At 39.0% G+C, this 23,374-nt stretch overlaps 2 protein-coding genes across 2 annotated transcripts in view; one reads left to right on the forward strand and one right to left on the reverse strand.

The window, feature by feature from the left end:
- LOC136878994 (uncharacterized) overlaps positions 1 to 23,374 on the forward strand; it is a 236,742-nt gene that overhangs the window by 187,361 nt on the left and 26,007 nt on the right. Inside the window, exons 3-7 of the mRNA XM_067152665.2 lie at positions 4,432 to 4,644; positions 7,034 to 7,254; positions 15,198 to 15,409; positions 21,767 to 21,975; positions 22,049 to 22,225. Of these exons, the coding sequence (XP_067008766.2) occupies positions 4,432 to 4,644; positions 7,034 to 7,254; positions 15,198 to 15,409; positions 21,767 to 21,975; positions 22,049 to 22,225 (1,032 nt within the window). The remainder of the gene's footprint in view (positions 1 to 4,431; positions 4,645 to 7,033; positions 7,255 to 15,197; positions 15,410 to 21,766; positions 21,976 to 22,048; positions 22,226 to 23,374) is intronic.
- The window catches only part of LOC136878995 (putative serine protease K12H4.7), a 108,317-nt gene continuing 105,460 nt past the window's right edge, over positions 20,518 to 23,374 (reverse strand). Inside the window, exon 9 of the transcript XR_011018639.1 lies at positions 20,518 to 20,784. The gene's annotated coding sequence lies outside the window, so the exon portion shown is untranslated. The remainder of the gene's footprint in view (positions 20,785 to 23,374) is intronic.

Genomic DNA, 23,374 nt, shown 5'->3' on the forward strand with positions numbered 1-23,374 from the left:
GTAAATAGGGAAAATGTATATAAGCACACTATGTAAAATGCAATTGTATATTTGAATATTGTAATTTTAAGTGGTGATGGAGGCACTTTCGTGTATGTAGGGCTAAGCCCTTTCTCAATTCACCATCCCTAAATTGTACCTACAATTAGTGGAAAATAAATAAATAAATAAATAAATAAATAAATAAATAATAATAATAATAATAATAATAATAATAATAATAATAATAATAATAATAATAATAATGCTTCGGATGCCATGTTATACAGAGACTGGACCAGAGCTAACTACGAACCAAAACATGTAGCAACCAGGCTAAAGCATACACGGTTTTCGGCATAAATTATCTGCCCTAAACTATTCCATGAACCCACCATTGAATGTATTTGTGAATTGCGCGGACGAGAATGTGGTAAATGTCACATCCTGCGGTGCACAAAAATGATAAAATTCGCCGCAGCCTACAGTAAAGAAGTCAGCTAAATTTAGTGCTGAGAGATGAGAAATGCAATGATTAATGCGTTGTAGGAGTAATGTATCTGACTCTTACCCGGAGGCCCCGTGTTCGATTCCCCGCAAGGTCAATGATTTTTACCTGTATCTGAAGGTTGATTCGAGGTCCACTCAGCTTACGTGATTCCAACGGAGGAGCTCTCTGACGGTGAGATAGCGGCCCCGGTCTAGAAAACTAAGAATAACGGCCGAGAGGATTCGTCGTGCTGACCACATGACACCTCGCAATCTGCAGACCTTTGGGCTAAGCAGCGGTCTCTTGGTAGGGCATGGCCCTTTGGGGCTGTTGTGCCATGGGTAGGACCATGCACAGATGTGGATATCCTCGAAGTTAGTGTCTTAGCGGATGCAAACTGTTAGGCCTGTCTTTAAAAAAAAAACTATCGGTGAGACTTGAGGGATTTTTTTTTTTCAATTTCGATGTTTTTTTGGTGGGGTTAACTGTCAGTTTGGAAGTTTCTGGAATGAATCGAATCGTTGGCAACCCTGCTTCTGAGTACTTCTGTCACCTAGATGGGTTTTTTTACCGAGCGAGTTGGCCGTGCGGTTAGGACCGCGCAGCTGTATGTTTGAGCATTCCATAATCAATCGTACAGTCTGAAACCCCATAATATATTGTAACCAAATGCAGTGACATTTGGCTGCACCTCGTCGTAAATTCAGATGCGGTCTTTATAAGTAGTGCATTAATTATTGGGTGTCAAATATGGATGAAGAAAATTTGCATTTTCGGCCTGTAATTCTATCCTTCCTTAGAAAGCATGCAAAACGTTTGTGGAGTCTACAGAGAGAGTTCTGTTGGTGCCTCAACTCTTCGTTTGTGGTTTGCGAATTTCATAGTCGGGGATTTTAGATTAGAAGACATGGACTAAAAATAATTTCAACATAATGGCTCGGGATGCCTTTGCTGGCAGGACCTAGTGTTTATAGTGCACTATGTCTTCTGGTATGGGCTAGAGGAATTTTGTTACTTTCATTGATCTCTCTCTGTCTTATCCTTGGCTTTGACAATATGAAAGTGACTGAGGTATGAGCGATGCTAGTAATGCCATTCCGTCTGCAGCCAGTCCCTGCTATGAATGGTGTGAAAATGTTGCTCATAGGGTCAGTTGGTGCATGCATCTCAGTGGGCTTGCCAGACTAATATGTAATAGCAACTTCTGGCTCGGTGAGGAAAGCAACGGGAAACTACCTCACTCATTTCCCTAGTACGCCTCTTCAGTGATGCTTAGGCCATCTATGACAGCTATGGCAGAGCTGTTGAGAATCCAACCAGCTTTAGGGCTGAAGACTGAACATACATACAATGCCTCGGAAATAAGCAGATATCAGAAAATGTCCCAAAATCATGTTCATGAACATTTAGTTAAGCTTGCGTATACTTCTCAGTACCGTACCATGTAATGTTTGGGTTTCACACAGCCTCTCTGAGAAACTGCATGGGTCACTATTCCATCTGTGCTGTGATCTGGAAACGTACCTTTGTGGTACAATTTTTGAAATAAATTGTGGCTAGAGAATAAAAATAAATGTGTCCATTCATGCATGCATGCATGCATACATACATACATACATACATACATACATACATACATACATACATACATAATGGAGAAATGGCTCTGGAATCAAGCTGTCAAACTACCAAAACAAAGATGCAGAAGAAGAATGTGGTATAATCTACAGTGTTCTTTTCTCAATTTTCTTGTGAATCTACGTACTTCCACATACATACTGTATATTTCGGTAAGATTTGTCTCGTGATTACACATGAAGGGAATTTTGCTCTGTATGTATTGGAGGAATTTTAAAATACTATTGTATTATGCGCTATCCATACTCTTGCAAAATCAGGGCATCAAATGAGTTGAGCACCAGTTGGAGAATTCCACCAAAACCTTCATCAAAAGCATGAATGCCTGAGTGCAGTATTCACTAGCTTCTTCGGTCATCTGCAGAATGTTGGTTGGGATGTCTCATCCCCTGCACCATATTATCTGAAATAAAAATAAAAACAAACAACAAGCTATGGAGCTCTGAAGGACCTTGGCCTACCAAGCGACCACTGCTTAGCCCGAAGGTCAGAGCAACGAATCCTCTCAGCCGTTATTCTTTACTTTCTAGACCGGGTCCGCTATCTCACCGTCAGATAGCTCCTCAGTTGAAATCACGTAGGCTGAGTGGACCTCGAACCAGCCCTCAGCTCCAGTTATACTTGACCTAGTCTCGAACCGAATCCGGGCCTCACGAGTGGAAACAGACTCGCTACCCCCAAACCGCGGGGTTGTCCGGACATGGGGCTACTAATTCTTTTGTTAAAGCAAAAGTTCATTTGATGATTATCATGCTGTTAAAATCAATAGTAACAATATTAATATAGCCTATATTACATCCCACTACTCTTACGGTTTTTGGAAACGCCGGGGTGTCGGAATTTTGTCTCGCAGGAGTTATTTCTTCTTCTCCTTCTTCCTAGCCTTTTCCTCAATTTATAGGGATTTGATCCAGTTTCTTGGTCGGATGCCCTTCCTGATGCATTTTTCTATGGCGGTTTGTAGTGTGTTGTGTGTAAATAGAGAAGTGCAATAAGATGAACACAAACAGTCAGTCTCTGAAGCAGAGGAATTAACCATAAGCAGTTAAAATCCTCGCTCTGGCCGAGAATCGAACCCGGGCCCCCCTGAGCCGAAGACCAGTATGCTTGCCATTCTGCCAGGAAACTGTAGAGTTGTTGTTTTATGTGTTGTAAATCTATATACACCTTCCAGTACCACTGAACTGAACTGAACTTAACCAAAATCAAAACAAACCAGAACTCTACAGGCTGTCACCAGAAATCTTGTACACATTTACTCTGAACGTATGGGTCTTCCTTTGAACTCGTGACTCTTATAAATAAAAAATAAACTTTATCTTCCCTCCCTGGCTCAGTTGAGACATTGCTGTGTTTAATATATACCATGGTGTGGAAGTACACTATAGTAAACTAAGCCATAAATTCATTAATATATATGCCATATGGCATCTGGTGATAACAAGATCCCACAGCTCTCTTACCCAAAATAAAATAAACACAGAGATTTAACAAGTAAATAATAACTTTGATAACATAAAACAATCATTAAGAGAATTAACAAACCAAGAATAGACTTCCTTCAAGAACTTATAATTCACAAAGACTTCTTAAGTTGAACTGAAATTGTTAGAACAGTCTGTAATAAGAGTATTGTTCCTCCGGTGCAATCTCCTCACAGAAGGCTGGCAAAGTTCTTTTACTTTGAATGTCCCATATCAGAGTTGCCATATTGTGGACGTCAAACCACCATCACAGGTATTACGCTCAGGATAATGTTCTCCGCCATGGTCCACTTTTTTCTTCTGTCTTGCCTTCTACAGTCAGTTGTATCTAGCTGTATTTGTCATTTCTGAAGGTGCAACCAAAACAGGCTTCTTTCTTTTTTTGCATTTTGAGAGAGTTAATACTGCACATGAATTCCCTGGCACATTGGTGATACAGTCTATCTGTGCAATCTTCAACATTATGCGATACGACCACATTTCAAAGGCCTGGAACGAAGCATTTAGTGTCCATCCTTTGACACTGTAAGGCAACACCAGTAAGTAACACCAGGCGCTTCATGGCAAGGATTAAAGGTCTTTGTTTTCTTTCATCATTTACTGTATTTAAATTAGTGAAGTTTGTGTTAGACTGCATCCTAGGTACTTGAAATGTGATGCCCTTTCTGTTGTGTTTCCATCCAAGGTGATAATGGCATTGATATTTTTCTGCTTGTTGATTGCTTTGAATTTTGTTTAATGTATGTAACATTTGAATGTCTGCTTCATTTGATTCACAAAGCTGAACTTTGCACCTTTGCCCCTCACAGTATGTTAATTTTGATTCACTGTGTGTTGCAGTGCTGAATGTTGCTGCTGGAAAGGCCCCCATGCAGAGCAGTACTGAACTAGGAGCAATCCCCCAGAAGGCCATCGACGGCAGTACGAGCGCCTTCTTTAACGTGGACACCTGCACCCTCACCAAACCGGAGAGAGTGCCATGGTGGTATGTCAACCTACTGGAGCCCTACATGGTGCAGCTGGTGCGGCTCGACTTTGGCAAGGCTTGCTGTGGTAAGTTCACGTGACAACTGTTTGCAGCAAATGCCCTTCAGTTTCTTCTAATCAGAGGCTACCCAGTAGACAAAGCATTCCAAACATACGCGTCTTGTAATCGAGATGGTTATTTATTTAGTGTATGGCTCTTAGTGCCGGAAACATTTTCACCTCGTCTGGTGACGCTCAAGGACGACCTGACTCTGGCCGTGCAATGACAATGATAATCATAACGAGGTAGAGGGTGAAACCCAGTGTCAGCACATAGCCCACTCCTGTCGAATAACACCAAGGAGTCTGTTCAAGCATAAACGTCCCCATCTGATGGACAAGTTGCTATCAACAGAGTTACGTGACCTCACTCCATATGAACACTGCGAAGTGGTTTGGGATTAAATTTGAGATTTTGGAATGCAATCTAGTAATTAGATATTGTTTATCACCACCTCTCTACCCTGCTGGTCAACATTCTGATGGTGAAAATTTCTTCTACCAATAGGACTCGAACTGGCTAACCACAATGTCAGACCATATAGATTTGATGCATTAACAATCATGGTAATGAGATGGTTAGACAGAGGTATGACCGGGCGAGTTGGCCTTGCGGTTAGGGGCACGCAGCCGTGAGCTTGCACCCGAGAGATAGTGGGTTGGAATCCCACTGTTGGCAGCCCTGAAGATGGTTTTTCCGTGATTTCCTATTGTCACACCAGGCAAATGCTAAGGCCACGACCACTTCCCTCCCTCTACTAGCACTTTCCTATCCCATCGTCGCCATAAGACATATCTGTGTCAGTGTGATGTAAAGCCACTAGCAAAAAAAAGAGAGGTATGTTGCAGAAAAGAAGAGCTGTTCCACATGTCACTCATAGCTGTTATATGCCAAGTAAAAAAAAAAATATGAAAGCAAATGAAGGAATAAAAATTGTTTCTCAGAATGGTGGTTGAACCCTTTACAGCCACATCATTGATAGATTTATTATCAAATCTGAACAGTTTACAGAACTGTGAGAATCTAGCTGTTACTGTGTTGCTAACTCCAACCATAAAACCCACTTCTTATGTAGATCTTAACATGATATCTTTCTTTATAGTGTAGTTGTGGGTTCATAGACATCACACTTGTCTTTATGAACATCTGCTGCTTAGGCTTTAGAAGCCTCGGTTTTAACGGTACGGTCATGTATAAAGCCATGAGCCTGCTGGTATGGTTACCAAATCTATTCACATAGAGAATCCATTGAGTGCTAATCTTTAACTTTTTTGTGTACTCTGTGTTTATAGTCAATTCAAACCTGGTAGAGGTAGTCTAATTTTTATTTAGTGTATGCCTGTGGCCACAGTCCATTCAACACTTCATGTCGTACAATGTTGGCATGTACAAGATCTCTGGTAACACATTGGGTGTTTACCCGACAAAATTCATTTCAACTCGGCCACAGACTCCCAAGGGAGATTGGGTTTACTCTGCCATCTAGTAGGCCAAGAGTAAAACGGAATGTCAAAATTGACAAGCAGGTAGCTAGATAGCATCAAATTAAAATGCCTGTACACACTAGCTGAGACTATTTGATTATTATTATTTGAATACAGTTATGGCAGGCATTTCTGGGGGCTTCACCATGTTTACAGGCACTCAAGATATGTGCAAGGGCTTTTATCTCATCGTGGCAATGGCAACAGTGGTTTCTGTCTTGGGACCTGCCTGGCAATGCCTCGACAGAATGTACAAAAGACTACTGCTAAAATGATGGTAGTATTTGTCACTTCTATGATCATAATTCTCATCCTTCTTGCAAGATAACTTGTGAAATGAAGAAATTTAATGCACCTGGAATACCTTATCTTATGATGACAGGTTATGAACCAAAAGCTAATTAAGTTTCTTTTTCACTTAAATATTAACACACATTATTTTTGATCAAAGGAACCTTTTTGCCTGTAACCATTCAACTATCACTCTAACATACATTCATTCTCAACAATCCTGAGACAGGAAAAGGCTAGGTCAAAGAAGTCATTAGTTAAGGTACAGCAGGACTAGATAAAATGCATATGGCAGCAACTAACGCGTCTTTTGAAGGATACTGCTTTTTCTTCCATTGCCATAATACCTGTCTGAGTTGGTGTGACATATAACAAAAGAAAACCTCCTCTAAAGAATATTATCCCAAACATGCTATGCTAGGCTGGTTACAATGCGAGTGTAACCTGTCTCAACAGAGCATCCAAGAAAAATCAAGAGAGGCTACAATCTCAGGGGTTCACAAAGTGACAAGTGATCATAAGAGATCAGGTCATCCACATCATCAGTCAGTACTCCTTCCTTTTCCTTGTAAATATAGGCTAGTTGGATTTGTGTACTGTATTTAGAAACTTCCTCATGCAAGCCGACGTTTATGTGCAGGTAAGAAACAGCCAGCGACTGTGGTGGTACGTGTTGGTAACAACCGTCCCGACCTGGGAACCAATCCGATCTGTAATCGCTTCCATGGACCGCTGGAAGAGGGAAAGCCGCTGTTCCTGCCTTGCAATCCACCCATGCCTGGGGCCTTTGTCAGCGTTCATTTAGAGAGTGCTACTCCTGCTCAGCTATCCATCTGCGAGGCCTTCGTCTACACCGACCAGGTTAGTTAGTTCGTTGTGATTGTGAACTAGGACAGAAGATGTGGATATTGTCCTTGTCCCTTCTTTCTGTTGCCTTTGTCTTCATCCTATTACGTTTTCTTTTCATGTTCCCTTTTTTTCTACACGCAGTTTGATTTATCACTTGTTTGATCCTTTCCATTACTTATATTGATTTATTCGATTTCTTTTCTCCTTCAGTGTTTCTTCTATGTTCCTAGGCTCTTATCACCTGTATTAATCTTCATTTCTTTTGTTTCTTCCATTTTCTCGTGTATATCGACTTTGCTTTATCCTCCACGTCTCACATCACGACTGAAGGTCTGTCAGGATGCCCCTCAATGAATGTTGGGGGCCTCTCAAATCTGATGTACTCTAAACTAAAGGAAGTCCCTTGTAGAAAGACTGAAACATAATAAGATAAAAATAATGGCAGGTCAGAGGAAGGAGTGATCAACAGAAAGAGGAGACTAGGAAAGTCTCCACATCTTCACATTGCTGGGCTCTCTCCTCCTCACTTGCATGTCCATTTCTTTTCAGCCCCCTACAAGCTCATTTTTGCTTACCAGCTTCATCAGGAGGAGAGGCATCAACACTCATTAAAGAGGTCTTCATTCTTTATGAAGGAAGTGTAGGATGAGGAGAAAGTCCATCTCCATGAAGGCAGCAGTGTACGAAGATATAACAATTGCCCTTGTCCTTTTGAGTTTGTCTCCTCTTGTTGATGCTCTTTCTTCCTACTCTGGCCTGTCATTGTGCTTATCCTAATATGTGCTCCTATATGAGACTTGATTTATCACTTGTTTCTAAGACAAAATTCTAAAAGAATTCAATTATATTAGGTCCACCTATTCAATACATTTCTGCCATTTATTAAATGGTGTATTTTAAAAGTTACATACTGAGTTCGATAGCTGTAGTCGCTTAAGTGCAGCCATTATCCAGTAATCAGAAGATAGTGGGTTCGAGCCCCACTGTCGGCAGCCCTGAAGATGGTTTTCCGTGGTTTCCCATTTTCACACCAGGCAAACGCCGGGGCTGTACTTAAATACGTCCATGCCCGCTTCCTTCCCACTCCTAGCCCTTTCCTGTCCCGTTGTCACCATAAGACTTATCTGTGTCGGTGTGACATAAAGCAACTTGCAAAAAAAAATAATTACATAGTAGTTTAAAATACCTTGGTTATGTTTCGACCTGGCTTAGAGGTCATCATCAGTAAAATAATAACAAAGAAAGACATACGACATAAAACAGTGATACATAAAAATCCGAGAAAAATGCAGTCAACAAATGTAATGGGAGTTTACGTTTACTGTCTTCACCAGTTCTTAAATATGTCCTCCAGCTATGTAAAATTGTACTAAATACTCTTGAACCCACACTATCAATTTATTTTGTCCAAGTTGAATACGACATAAAACAGTGATACATAAAAATCCGAGAAAAACGCAGTCAACAAATGTAATGGGAGTTTACGTTTACTGTCTTCACCAGTTCTTAAATATGTCCTCCAGCTATGTAAAATTGTACTAAATACTCTTGAACCCACACTATCAATTTATTTTGTCCAAGTTGAATCCATGTACATTTTTAACAGTTTTCCATTGTACTTGTCGAATATATTTTTAATAGTGAAGCTATGTACATTTTAACGTAAACTCCCATTACATTTGTTGACTCTGTTTTTCTAGGATTTTTATGTATCGCTGTTTTATGTCGTATGACTTTCTTTGTTGTTATTTTGCTGATGATGACCTCTAAGTCAGATCGAAACATGTCCAAGGTATTTTAAACCACTATGTAACTTTTAAATAGACCATTTAATAAATGGCAGAAATGTATTGAATAGGTGGACCTAATATAATTGAATTCTTTTAGAATTTCGTCTTAGATATTCGAAGTCAATACGGAACCAGAATGAAGTTTATTACTTGTAATTATCACTTGTTTGTTCCCATTCATTTACAGCAGTGTAGCAACATTTATGAATGACTAGCTGTAGTACCCGGTGTTGCCCGGAGAGTTTTTTAATGTTAACCTTCAAGATTTGTATTGTTTGTTAAATATGTGTGAAGTGAATTTTTGTAGAATTCCTTATTGAGACATTGATTGATACAAAAATACAAAATGTTGTTTTAGAGTTATTTATATGTGTTCGATTTCAAGTTTTAGATTATTTCATTTACGAATAAAACTTTGTCCTTGTGGAAGCCCGAACTGACTGGGAAGTATCTGATCCTCTCAACAAAAAAAAAGTGATAATTGTATGTATTTACCGATTGCGCTCTAGACATGGTGTGCATGAATCCAACTGTTATTAAGACCAACACCAGTCAGCATTGGAAACCCAAAATCTGTGGATTCAACACTACCTCGGTCATTCTAGACTATTTACTTTTCACTCCATCTCAGACCCCGTCCCACTGGAGGCTTAATGTTGATTTAAACGGTATCCAGAGTGTCACAATTCATCTCAACTACACAAAAACAATCGATTCAACATTAATATAGCTTATTTTCCATTTTTATTTTTGTGCTTTTGCAGTGCCTCTTTCTCTTTCTAAGTAGGTACACATTTATATATACAAAATAAATGGATTTCAGTGATATTTTGTGCATTAAATTAAATCTGAAAAAGTTTACTCAAGTGCTTTGGGATATCGAACATATAACTGATTATGTGAAAAGCATGGATTTTCCAGATTTAATCCACACTTGAAGCGACTGACCTTGTGGCTTGTTGATGGTCATTGAGAATGAAAGGTGAATGAGGAACTGCAGTCTTTTGAAATGAAATGGCATGTCGGTGGAAATGATGGGAGTACATGGCTTGCAATAGCTTTTTCTTTAGTGCTCCGCTGGTAGATCAACCGATTGATGCGCGTTCAGGAGACAGGATTATTTTGACGGAGAATGCAACAGCAACTGCAACCTAAGCAACAATATTGTTAATTATGTATTTTTTTAAATGTAACAGAGCACAGTACAAATAAATTATGTAACTTTCAACAGTTTTTAATTAGTGCTTCGCTGGTAGTAATTGCACCCATATTATTTCTTTTGCCATCACTACCACTGAAACCACGAAGAAAATATGCACTCTTATTTCCTATTCACAGCATTGCCTACGTCACAGAGTCTGCCCATACTGTCAGCAATCATTATTTGCATGGTCATGAACCTCCTAGCCGGAAATGTACTTCATAAAACATGGTGGCATGTTCCCATCTTCCTATATACAGCATTTCCTACTGGACTATCATGATACAGAGCAAGTCGCTGTTGCTCAGCAAGTTTGTCCATCAAGTCAATCCAATTTTGTCGTGGCTTTGCAATTAAATTAATTACATCAAATTATTCATCATAAAAAACTACACATCAGATTTCATTTAAACCACTTCCTAGACCCCCTCAGGAGTAATAAGAACAAATTGTGAAATTGTCAGCCATATCAGTCCAGTAGTTTGTGAATCCAGTCAAGACGAACAAACAAACAAACAAACAAACAAACAAACAAACAAACAAACAAACAAACAAACAAACAAACATTCATTTTCTTATATTAGAAGATAACCACAATTAACTTGGTATTCATGATCAGATTGCCACAGTTATACTATTATGTGTGTTCTAATGCCCAGGCATTTAGATATATTCATTACCCCTGATGATCCATGATTTGTGATCATCATTTATTTATGTGCACTATCTTTGGTCAAGGAGTTGGTTACTCCTTGCCTCAGAGATGAAGATCATTATGCAAGTGTGTGTGTCTGTGTCCAATGTGCTGATTGAATGTTGTGTGTTTTGTAGTGTGTAATGAAGAGGGACAGAGAGGGTGAAATCTAGTGTCAGCATATAGCTTACTCCTGTCAAATAATGCCAAGGGGTCTGCTCAAGACTTAACATCCTCATACAGATGACAAATTCCCATCAGCGGCGTCATATGCTCTCACCCCATATAACAACTGCAGACAAGTTTAGAACTGAGCGCAGGCTTTTAGCACACAATGTTGTGATCAGGAGTTGTATACCGCCATTTCTCCTATCCTGCTGGCCAACATTCTGAAAGCGATAAAGATCACCACACTAACGGAACTTGAACCGGCTAACTGCGCTTTCGAGCCATAAAGACTTGACACAGGCTGGCTGTTCTTACAAAACTGGTAACTTCGAATAAGCAAATGGGACATGCAAAGATAGTGGACAGTGTGAACTAATGGAGTTTGAATGGAGCATGATGGTCAGTGCCTTAAGAATGGGGCATTCTCTTTCCAAATTTGTAATCTACAATGTCATGTGTGGACCAAGAATACCACATGGAAGGCATTGCCGTCTATCATTGACAGCACATTGGTCGACCACAGCTACTGAATGATCGTGACCAGTGGGAGAATGGTCTGAGACAATTGATAAGTCACCCTGGCTCAAGTGACATTAGACTTCAATGCTAGAGGTACATACTGTACGTATGCAGTGGGCAGTGTCCTGGTTGCTGCCATGGGATAGAATACAGTGCTTGCCTGGGCTCATGACGTAGATCCTAGTGGACTTGAAATACAACTGTCAAATGAATCTCGGTTTCAGTTTATTTGAGGTGATGGTCAGCGTAGACTACAGTGGCATACATCAGACCTGACAACGATCTATCGTCTGTAAATACCAGGAGGTGTGGATAGTAACTAGAATGGCAAGGTTTAATATCACTCCAAAGGTTTTCTGTACACTAGTTGAATCGCTGCCATGTCAAGTTGTTGCACTTTGCCAAGACAGAGAGCATCTCGTATGATAAGAGGTGCCTATTCCAAGGTTTCTGTCTTCTGTGGGTACATTACAGACTATGAATCTCATGTTAAATCTGTATTGACGGTTGAATTTCTTATAAAATTGTACAAAACTATTTTAATCCTCCTAGTCAATACTATATATTTTAACGTCCAATTAAGACGAAACTTCACATATAAATAGACATGTTTCGACCCGACATTGGGTCATCCTCAGTAAGACATGTAAACTGAATTGAAAACATAGGAAACACAGAAAATGAAATGTTAGTTAAAAAGTTGTTTTTTTTAAAACATGACATTTTTTTAAAATGTTGATCGTTGAAACAGTCTTGAGCTGGAGGTCTTTCTGTTTCAATGTTTTTTTTATCCTCTGCTGTGGTTCAGCGGGTATCTGTGTACTCTTGGCTTAGTTGTTGTGTGCCGACATGGGCTGATATACATAAGCATTATTGAAGTTGAACCATCTGATTTTTAGTCTGTAAAATGGATAATACAAATTGAATTAAGGTTGAAAAATTGAGACTAACAGGAACAACATTTAGATTAAGTTATGAAGAACGAAAATTAACTTACATTACGTGGTCCGCTTGTATCACTCGCACCAGGCGAGTTGGCCGTACGGTTAGGGGCGCGCAGCTGTGAGCTTGCACCTGGGAGATAGTGGGTTCGAATCCCACTGTCGGCAGCCCTGGAGATTGTTTTCCATGGTTTCTTATTTTTTTTTTAGCTAGGGGCTTTACGTCGCACCGACACAGATAGGTCTTATGGCGACGATGGGATAGGAAAGGCCTAGGAGTTGGAAGGAAGCGGCCGTGGCCTTAAGTTTCCCATTTTAACACCAGGCAAATGATGGGGCTGTACCTTAATTAAGGCCACGGCCACTTCCTTCCCATTCCTAGACCTTTCCTGTCCCATTGTCGCCATAAGACCTATCTGTGTCGGTGCGATGTGAAGCAAGTTGTAAAAAAAAAAAAAGTATCACCCATGTTCTCTGACAACGGAGTCCAGCTCTCGACTGACTTGCTCCTACAGTCGAGATGCAAGATGTGTTGCTACAAGGAAGTGGAGTGGGTAAATGGGGCGGGGCTTGCGGGAGAATGAGAGTGTGCGGAATAATGGGAGTGTGACTGAAACCGAGTGTAATAATTTTGAGTTGTTATGTTCTTTCTTTTACTACAAATGATCGGAATAAAAGTTTTCCATATTATGTTCTTTTTCTCATTTATCTCATTTAAGTTGAGGGCTGGATTCTTATATTGATCAATACTAACGTAAAAATTCTCTAAAATGTTGAGTAGTGGACCTTTTTGTTAATGTTGTAGAATTTTTAGATCTTGATCTATTGTAGTATAGTTGTGATTATAGTCTTTGTGATGGTTACTCATGGCATGGAAACGATTATATTTTAAAGCGTTGTGATGTTTTGTATGTCTTATGAGGAAGTTCCTACCAGTTTGTTCGAAGTAACTTGACCCGCATCCCTGACATTCCAGTTTATATATCCCAGAATTTGTTTTTTATTGCTAATATTTACTGTATAAGAGTTAAATAACATTCTTTCATAAGTGTTGCTGGTTTTGAAAGCAATTTTTAGGTTCTGTTTTCTTAGGACGTTGATGATTGTGTATATTATTATTGCTAAATGTGAATGTGGCATATTTTTCTTTAGTTTTTGACTCTTTCATTAAAGTAGTTGTGGGCTTGTTAGTATGTTTATTGATTAGCTTATTTATAAATTTTGTGCTGAATCCGTTGTTCAAAGCTATTTCGTGGATGGTCCTGATTTCTTTTTTTCAAATTTTTCTGCGAGAGTGGGATTTTTAAAGTTCTTTCTAACATGCTACTGTAAGCAGCTTTTTTGTGAGTTTCAGAATGTATTGAATTTTGTTTAATGGTGTTAGCAGTATAAGTTGGTTTCCGGAAAATGTTAAATGTCGGTTGATTATTCTTATGACGTGATAGTGTTACATTTAAACAATTAGGCGAGTTATTGTTCTCCATTTCCATAGTGAATTTAATATTCTGATGTAAACTGTTGAGTAGTTCCAAAATTTCCTTTCCTTCATTAACGCTGCTATCTATGATGGCTAGCACATCGTCGACGTAATGTGTCCAGTATTTTATAGCTTTGATCTTATCTATCATGTTTGTGTGTTCTAAGTGGTCCATATATATGTTTGCCAAAATACTCGAGGATGGTGCTCCCATAGGTAAACCTGTCTGTTGGTAGATTTTATTCTCAAAAATGAAATAATTATTACTTAAAGAGAATTTTAATAGGCTTATGAACTCATCTATTTCACCAATGCTTAATTTACTGAATTTGGTTAAATTACTCCATAACAAATTTATAGTGGTTTTAATGGGGATATTGGCATACATATTGATGACATCAAATGAAAGGATCTTGTGGTGTTCTGGTAACTTTATATGTTTTATTCTTTTGCAAAGTTCTATGGAGTTCTTTATCATTGTATCATTGTATTTGCTTGGTAGTGATAATGTGTACTAAGGAAATCTTGAATAAATTGAGACAATTTGTATGTCGGGCTACCCCTAAAATTGATAATTGGTTGTATAGGGGTGTTAGCCTTATGAATTTTTTGGTAACAATTTTGCTACGGGTAACCTAGGGTTCATGGTAATGAGTTTTTCTTTTCAAATTCATTGAAAAGGAAAGTACTATTATTGACTATTGATTTTAATTGTTTCTGAGGGTTATTTAAGGGATCCTTCTTGATTACGTCAAATTTGTTTTCCACAAAAAACAAATGCATTTTATTAATATAATCGTTCCTCTCCACGATTACTATTGCATTCCCTTTATCAGATTTAGTTGCTATTGGGTCATTAACCTTTAACTTTTCTTTGAGGTTTTTAACTTTCTTATTAATGGATCGGTCTGTGTTATGATTAAATACTTGCTTATGATAAGATAAAAGTTTGGGTATGACCATTCTGATAAGTACCTTTTGTTGCTGTATAGAATAAAGTTTAGTTTGTTGAGTAAATTATCTACACTCATGAAATTCAGTTTGAATGAAACCCTAAGTGAAGTTGCTCTCCTACTCGATGTTGAGGTACACAGCCATCATCCTTTCAGTTGCATACAAATTAGTAAGCAGAACAATGACAACAAATTAAAATTGCTTGTCATAGGCTCTACCTATTGAGAGGTGCCCGCAGTTCCGAGACCAGCCTCCGGGAAGCACTGCCACTTACAATGGGAAGTGCTACATATTTTATAACAGGCAGCCCCTTAACTTCCGAGATGCCCTGGCTTTCTGTCGCAGCCGTGGAGGGAGCCTCGTGGACGAGAGCAACCCTGCTCTCCAGGGATTCATAAGCTGGGAGCTGTGGCGAAGACACAGGTGAGGACACATAAGGCTGTACAGGTATAGTAAAACTTGATTAAGGTGCTTTTGAAGAGCATCACATTTAAAGATGGCATCTTAGACAGGAAATATTTTTGTGTCACTCATCATCATAGGCATTCACTCACTCTCTGGTGAGTATAATGATGTCTTCAGACTGCATCGGGGTTGCTGATTATGGCTTTATCGATGGCTAAAGGGACTAGTTCTAAAACTGACGCCTCAAAATCTATCAAAGCTTTCTGTTGAAAAGCCTGTCGGTCATTTCTTTGAGTTTCTTGCTCTTTTATACAATCACTTTTATTGTGACTTCATTGCTGTAGTTCAAATTTTTGTGGGTCTTCGTGGATATCGCCACATCAGACTCTGCATCATCCCAGTTGAAGACACCAGTTTGGCTTTTCTCCAACTTAGATTTTAGAAAGTCCTTGTTTTGCTTTTGCTGCCCTCCCATATTACGTTGCACGTTCTTCAAATGAGAATACTGGCCATACGGTGGGGTTGTTTAACTGTGAGCTAGCATTCAGGAAATGATGGGTTTGAATCCCACTGTCCACAGCCCTGAAGATGAATTCCATAGTTTCGCATTTTCACACCAGGCAAATGGCGGGGGCTGTAACTTTTATTAAGGTCACGGCCACTGCCTTCCTAATCCTAACCCTTTCCCATCCTTGCATTGATGAAAATCTTCTTTTTGTTAATGCAATGTAAACACTAGCAAAAAAAAAAAAAAAAATTGAGAATACATCACTCGCTTTGGAAGGCATGTGTCGCAAAGTTGATGTTTGATAATCTAGCTTCTACGCTCATTGTATTGGTCTCTTCTTCTTTTCACACTGCTTTTCCCACACCTGTGGGGTCGCGGATGTGAACTGTGTCGCACATATGGATGTGGCCCTGTTTTACGGCCGGATGCCCTTCCTGACGCCAACCCTATATAGAGGGATGTAATCACTATTGCATGTTTCTGTGGTGATTGGTAGTGTAGTGTGTTGTCTGAATATGAAGAGGAGGGTGCTGCGACGGACACAAACACCCAGTCCCCGAGCCAGAAAAATTAATCAGAAGCGATTAAAATCCCCAACTCGGCAGGGAATCAAACCCGGGACCCTCTGAACCGAAGGCCAGTATGTTGACCATTCAGCCAACGAGTCATTGTAGTGGTCTCTTCCAAGACACCAATTTTCGATTGACGGTCCGGTCATTTCAATACAATTCTTCTTCGAAGACAGCACTGCTTATTTTCAGGTATTATAAGTGTCTTCTGTAGGTATTCCAAGTCCTGTATATAAGTAAATTTCTTAAGAAGAAAGCCATACTTTTCACTGTCGACTTAGTTAAAGTAACTTTAAAGCTTTTCAGTCTGTCGAAAACACATAATGCACTATAACATACTAGTAAGAAAAAATACACTATTAAATGAAGAATGACATGTTTCATTCTACAAGAACATCCTCAGATTCTAACATGGACATATATTATGTACAAAATTATTTAATTTGCATAAACTTATCAATGATTGTGGATTGGTGATGTTATGAACATGTGGGATAAATTATATTTGTAGTAGTCCTCTGCTGTCACCTTAAAAGTTGTCTGTAGTCATCAAAGTTGCTAATCATCTGTTATCTCCAGCGACTGCGTTTGGACTGAAGCCAGTTCCCTTTCGGCAGTCATTGTTGCTATTTGGGTGGTTCAAGGCGAGGGGAGGGGAACTGCTGCTCAGGATGTCTGTTTCTAGTTTGTGTGTGCACTTCTCTTATAAAACGGTGTGACTGGCAGATCCAGACGTGGATCATCATCATCATCATCATCATCATCATCATCATCATTGTACAGTTCCGGTTTCCCGGGTACTATTAATGAGCCTCTTCCACTTCTTCCTGTCCATATACAACTTGTCATGGAGAACGTCATCCACTGTCCATCCTCTGGTAACTAGATCAACCTTGATCATGTCCAGCCACTGGATTTTAGGTCTTCCTGCAGGTCTTTTTTCCTCCACCTATCTTTCCAAATTTATTCTGGCTGTTCTTGTAGGCTCCATCCTCATCACATGCCCATACCACCATAGTCTGGATATGCCGATTCTGTCTAATAGGGATGTCTTCATTCTGGCTTCTTTCCTCACCTCCTCATTTCTTAACTTGTCCATCTTAGCCTTCTGGATGGTGGATCTAAAAAATTTCATCTCTGATGCTTGCAGTCTTGATGAATCTCTTTTTGTGAGGGTGCACGCTTCAATACCATAGATCAATATTGGTATGAAATAGCTGTTAAACATCATCAGTTTGGCCAGTTTTGGAATCATGTCATCCCATAAAAGTGTTCTTCCTTGTTGGTAGAATTCAGATCCCTTTTGCACTCTGTTTGTAATTTCCTTTCTGACCAAATTATCACTGGAGATTACACTTCCAAGGTAAGGAAAACTATCCACACACTCTAGCTGGTGGTCTCCTAGTTTTACACTTGCTGGACGCCCTTCTCCGTTGACTGCCATCACCACTGTCTTGGTCTCGCTGATGTTGAGGTTATATTCCTGGAACTGGGATTTCCATACGTTGAGTCTGGTCTGTACTTCCTCTTCTGTTTCACCCCAAATCATGATATCATCAGCATAGGCCACTGCATTCAGTTCACCTAACTTTTCCTTGACATTCTTCATTATATTGTCCATAACAGTGATGAGCAGTAGTGGGGACAGTGCACTTCCTTGCTGAACTCCACTCTTGGTCTCAAACCATGATGATCGACCTTCCCCAATTTGTACACAGCTAGTACAGTCTTTGTACAACATACTAATTTCCCTTATCAGTCCTTCAGGCACATTTCTTTTCCTCAGGCACTCCCAGATCTTATCTAACATTATCATAGGCTTTTTCTATATCGAGGAATACAATGACCAGGTTCTTGCCTTTCTCCCAATACTTTCTCATCAGCATGTGGGTGCTAAAAATTAGATCCATTGTTGATCTGTTACTTCTGAATCCATATTGCTCCTCCTCGTACTGTGGTTCATTGATGGTTCTCAATCTCCTTTCTACGATATTCTCTAGAATTTTTAGCCATGAGACAACAGTGTTATTCCTCTATAGTTGGTGGGTTTCCGTCGGCTGCCTTTCTTAAACAGGGGAATTATAATGCCCTTGTTCCAATCTGCAGGTATTTTGTTATTTGTCCATACGGCACTTAGTACTCTGTGCAGCCATTGTATACCCTGAATGCCTGCTGCCTTTATCATGTCCACGTTCACTTCATTTGCACCTGAAGATTTTCCTTTAGGCATAGATTTTAAGGCTATCTCAGTTTCTGTCCAGGTATGGGAGGTTCTTCATTGTAGGCTTGGATTTCCAGTTCTGTATTTTGTTCTTGAACTGGTCTATTCAGTAGGTGGTTGAAATGGTTTTTCAGGTCTTCTCTCATGTCACTTTCTGTCCTAACCAGATTTCCATTTTCATCTTCAAGAGCCTTTATGGTATTCATTGGTTTCCTTTTACCTCTGATACAGTAGTTTCTTATTGCCTCTGCTGTCTTCCTCCAGTTTCTGAGTGAATATATTCCATGCCTTGGTCTTTTCTTCTGTAACTGTTCTTTTAATGTCCAGTTTCTTGTTTCGGTATAGTTGTTTGAGGTTTCTGATCTTTGCCTCATCTCTAGTAAGGTCCGGTTTATTTTTCTCCCGATCCCTTTCTTTTCACAAGAGATTTCTTTCCCTGATTGCTGCTCTCACTCTTTCATTCCACCAAGGTGTTTCCTTCTCCCTTATTTTTATACTTGTCTTTCCAACTTCAGTTGCTTCCTTGACCAATGTGTCCCTTAGTCTGGTCCATTCTGCTTCTCCATTTTTCCTTTCATCTCTTGGTAACAGGATTTTTATCCAGTTCTGATACTCAGTTCTCTTATCTGTTTTCTGAAGTTCCCATACTGTGATTTTAGCATTTTCCTGTTCTGTACATTTGGCACATAGAAGTTTCTCAGGTCCGCTGCTAATACACGGTGGTCACTGTCAAGACTCTCGCTGGATATTACTCTGACATCCGTTACCATCCTGCTCCTCTCTTCATCTGAGATGTGGACGAGATAATTAGATACGATATTTGTTTGTGGCGTCGGATGAGATAATAATATATTTATTGTCTTATTATTATTATCTCCCAAAATTGTGATTCAGTTTAAGGATCAAAGATTCAAAGAGAGCTTTCTGTGAATAAGATGGCAAAAGGTGGTAAATGTTGTTCCAAGACATAAGTAATATTAATTAATTAATTAATTTACATTTCATACTTTTTGAATTAGCACTTAATGAATCCCACAGGAGGCTATACTGATGCTAAACGTCTAGAATGTTATAATCGATACCTTGTCTGAGGCTCGCACTGCACAGATCTAGAAAATACAGTTTAATAATATTATGAAATATTTAGTTCTGCAAGAACATTCTTAGATTCTTTTAGATCAGTTAATTGCAGGCATATACATGTTCAGTATTGTTTACTTTGCACGAACTTGTTAGTCATTATTATGAACGGATGACAGCACTGCATAATTTACTACAGATAAGAATATTCTAACCAGTATGCTCCTGAGATATTTAAAAAGAATTACTGTATGCAAGTCCCAAATTGGTAACATCGTCACGTATTGTGGAGATGGTTCTTCAAAATAGCCACTGAGAATTTAATTATCACTGCTTTCCCATTTTGTTTGCTGCAGACCAGTTTTTAAAGAATTGCCTTGATTATTGCAGCATTACAACCTTACACTTTAAGATGGTCTGTTGCATGTTATGTATTTTACTGTATTCCAGAAAACTCAAAAGTCTTATTTGGTATAAAAAATTATAAATATACACTAAATGTGCTCTTAACATCAAAATATTCCCAAACCTTCAAAATATGCACATACATGTACAGATGTGCTTCAATTGTCTAAATTTAACATGAAACATGCAGGTGCTAACTTTGATTGCATTAAAAATACACACTTGCACACACTTCTCGGCACTACTCTTCTTTTTCTTCATCCATCATCCTTGCCCTGAGAGCTCTTGGGTCAGGCAGTATATCATTGGTTCAATTTCGCCCTCTCCTTGTCCTGATCTACTGTGACGCTTCATATAAGCTATTCCTGTACTAGGCTCCCAAAATCAGGCATATAATGTCACAGACCCAGTCTAAAGGAACTTTCCAAATGTAGAATCATTAAACTGGAATGAGTCTTGTCTTTGTCAGTAAATGCTGATTCATTAAAATATGTTGATCCAAAACAAGAATACAGCATTTCACTGTATTTTGTAGTATTGTTATGTTTGTGTCAGGAAAGTATTTCTAAAATTCCTCTTCTGATGGCTGGGCCTTTTAGAACAGCATATGCTGAAAAAAAAAAAAAAAGAGAGAGAGAGAGAGAGAGAGAGATATGGTTTATTTTAACTGGCAAAGTTCCCTGTCTTACACTCAACCAGCGAAATACATAAATAACATAAAATAAGAACATTCAAATATTGAATAATGAAAAAAGAGACTGAAATAAATTACTACGCTACTATGCTATCCTACTGTACATAAAATATCTATTATAATACATAATATAAATTAACATTTTGCTTCCTAATAATATAATACCTACGAAGGGATTAAAATACAATGAATTACAATAATAATAATAATAATAATAATAATAATAATAATAATAATAATAATAATAATAATAATATAGATAAACCTACTTTTATTTACAGTTAATTTGTCCAATTCCAAATATTTCTCACACTGACGAATGTTACAGTTTTCACGTTATTACTGTGGGTGAAAAACATTACAAAATGGGGATTGCGATAAGGATAACTATGCAGTGAACCACAGCTGAGTACTCTCTAACACTGTTGATGAGTAGTAATAATAATGATGACTATCCATTGAGATTTTCTGTGCGATGAATTCTTGGTTTCAGTCTCAAAATTGGGGATTGTGTATGTGATCTTGCAAGTCTCAAAAGTGGTTGAAATTGTTTAGTTGAAAGACAGTAATGATCAGTTCAAACCGGTTCTGGTAGGCAGAAATCAAGCCAAACATGTCACCAAACGTCTTCTGTCTTCCTTGGAATTAAACCATAGTTTCCCGATGAAATCCATTAGAAATGCTAAGTGTGACTGTCCAGTTATAACTCTCAGTAGTCATAATTTTCTTTCATTCAATGATATTTTAATCTTACTCAGTAAATCAGGGATTTGAATATTTCTTGTTCATGAAACGTTTAATGATTGATCAAAAGTAATGGAACAAATGACATGTTGTGTAATATACAAAATACCCAAATATACACAGGTCTTGGACTGATTTGTGTTTCTTACTGCAGAAGTGACACCAATAGCCAGTACTGGATGGGGGCAGTGAGAGATCCTGAGGATCATAACAACTGGAAGTGGCTGGGAGGCGAGGATGTGACCGTATCCTTCTGGAACTTGCCTGGTGGGAACGAGGATTGTGCTCGTTACGATGGCTCTAAGGGTTGGCTGTGGTCAGACACCAACTGCAAAGCCAGCCTCAACTTCATCTGCCAGCACCGTGAGTAGTACCACCTGTCTCTCTCTAACACGTGTAAGTCAGAACGAGGTCTCAGTATTCCTTCTTATTGCAGAGCCCAAGGCATGTGGTAAGCCTGAGCAGCCACCAAATTCCACCATGGTAGCTGAAAACTTCAACGTGGGTACCACTGTGGAGTACTCGTGTGACCCAGGACACCTGCTGGTGGGACCAGCGGCACGCACTTGTCTCCCCACTGGCTTCTACAACGAGTTTCCACCAGTCTGCAAACGTGAGTCTACTGCTAGGTTCTAATAAATAAAATATTACAAATCAGTAATAACTACTGTTGTTGTTTGGGGCATCAGTCTGTAGACTTTCTGTGCCACTCTAGCTTGTGCTAACAACTTCTATATCCTACATCTACTCTAGTTTACCTTGGCCTTCTGCTTCCATTTAAAACTCCTTCAACTAAATAAGTACTGGGCATGTCAAGATGTGTTTCTTCTATTTGTTCTCCTCTTTAAATTTTGTCAAATCATTCTCCAACCTCATCCATTATGTCTACCTTCGTGATCTCATATACCCACCTCACCTTCAACATTCTTCACTAACATCACCTTTCAAATGTCGGTCTCCGGAGCATAATGGTTAGTGTTATTAGCTGCCACCCTCGGGGAGCCCAGGTTTGATTCCTGCTACTGCCAGAAATTTAAGAATGGCAGGAGGGCTTGTATGTAGTTAAAATGGTACATGCACCTCACCTCTATCGCGGGTGTGCCTGAAAAGAGCTGCACCACCTGGGGACGAGGACATGAGTTTACCTTCTCTGCTCCATCTTTCTGCAACAGTGGCCCATGTTTCACTTCGATACAACGCAGAAGTCTTCAGTAGCATCTTTCTGAGATGTGTATCTATGGTTAAGGTGAACTCATTTCTTATGTTAAGAAAAGCCTACCTTCCTTAGGGTAGTTTACATTTTATGTTGTCCTTATTTCAGTGTGGTTTGTTATTTTACTACCCAATACTGACAAAGACTTCTATCATTTAATTTTCAAATTTACAGTATTCTATATATACAATAAAGTAAATTTATTTTCTATATTTCTCTTTTAGCATGAATCCATTTTGGTGACTCATAAGAAAGTTTCTTCTATTACCAAGAGGCATTACCTGTAGAGACCATAAATCTCAAATATTCACTCCTTCATAGTCCCGTAGCCCCAAAGACAATATTAACCACATTTTAGAAAGGGTTACAGGAAAGTAATGCAACAGGGATTCATTTTGCATTTGCTTACTTGAAGAAAAAACAAAAACAACCTTTCTATTACTATATATCCTGGCATCAAACTGTATGTGTCTTGTCCTTCTTGGTCTTCTTCAGAGACCTGGTCAGTCTTGTGGTTAAAATTATGCACTAGCATTAGTATAATTCATT

This window comes from Anabrus simplex, chromosome 8 (assembly GCF_040414725.1).
Source record: "Anabrus simplex isolate iqAnaSimp1 chromosome 8, ASM4041472v1, whole genome shotgun sequence".
Lineage (NCBI taxonomy): Eukaryota > Metazoa > Arthropoda > Insecta > Orthoptera > Tettigoniidae > Anabrus > Anabrus simplex.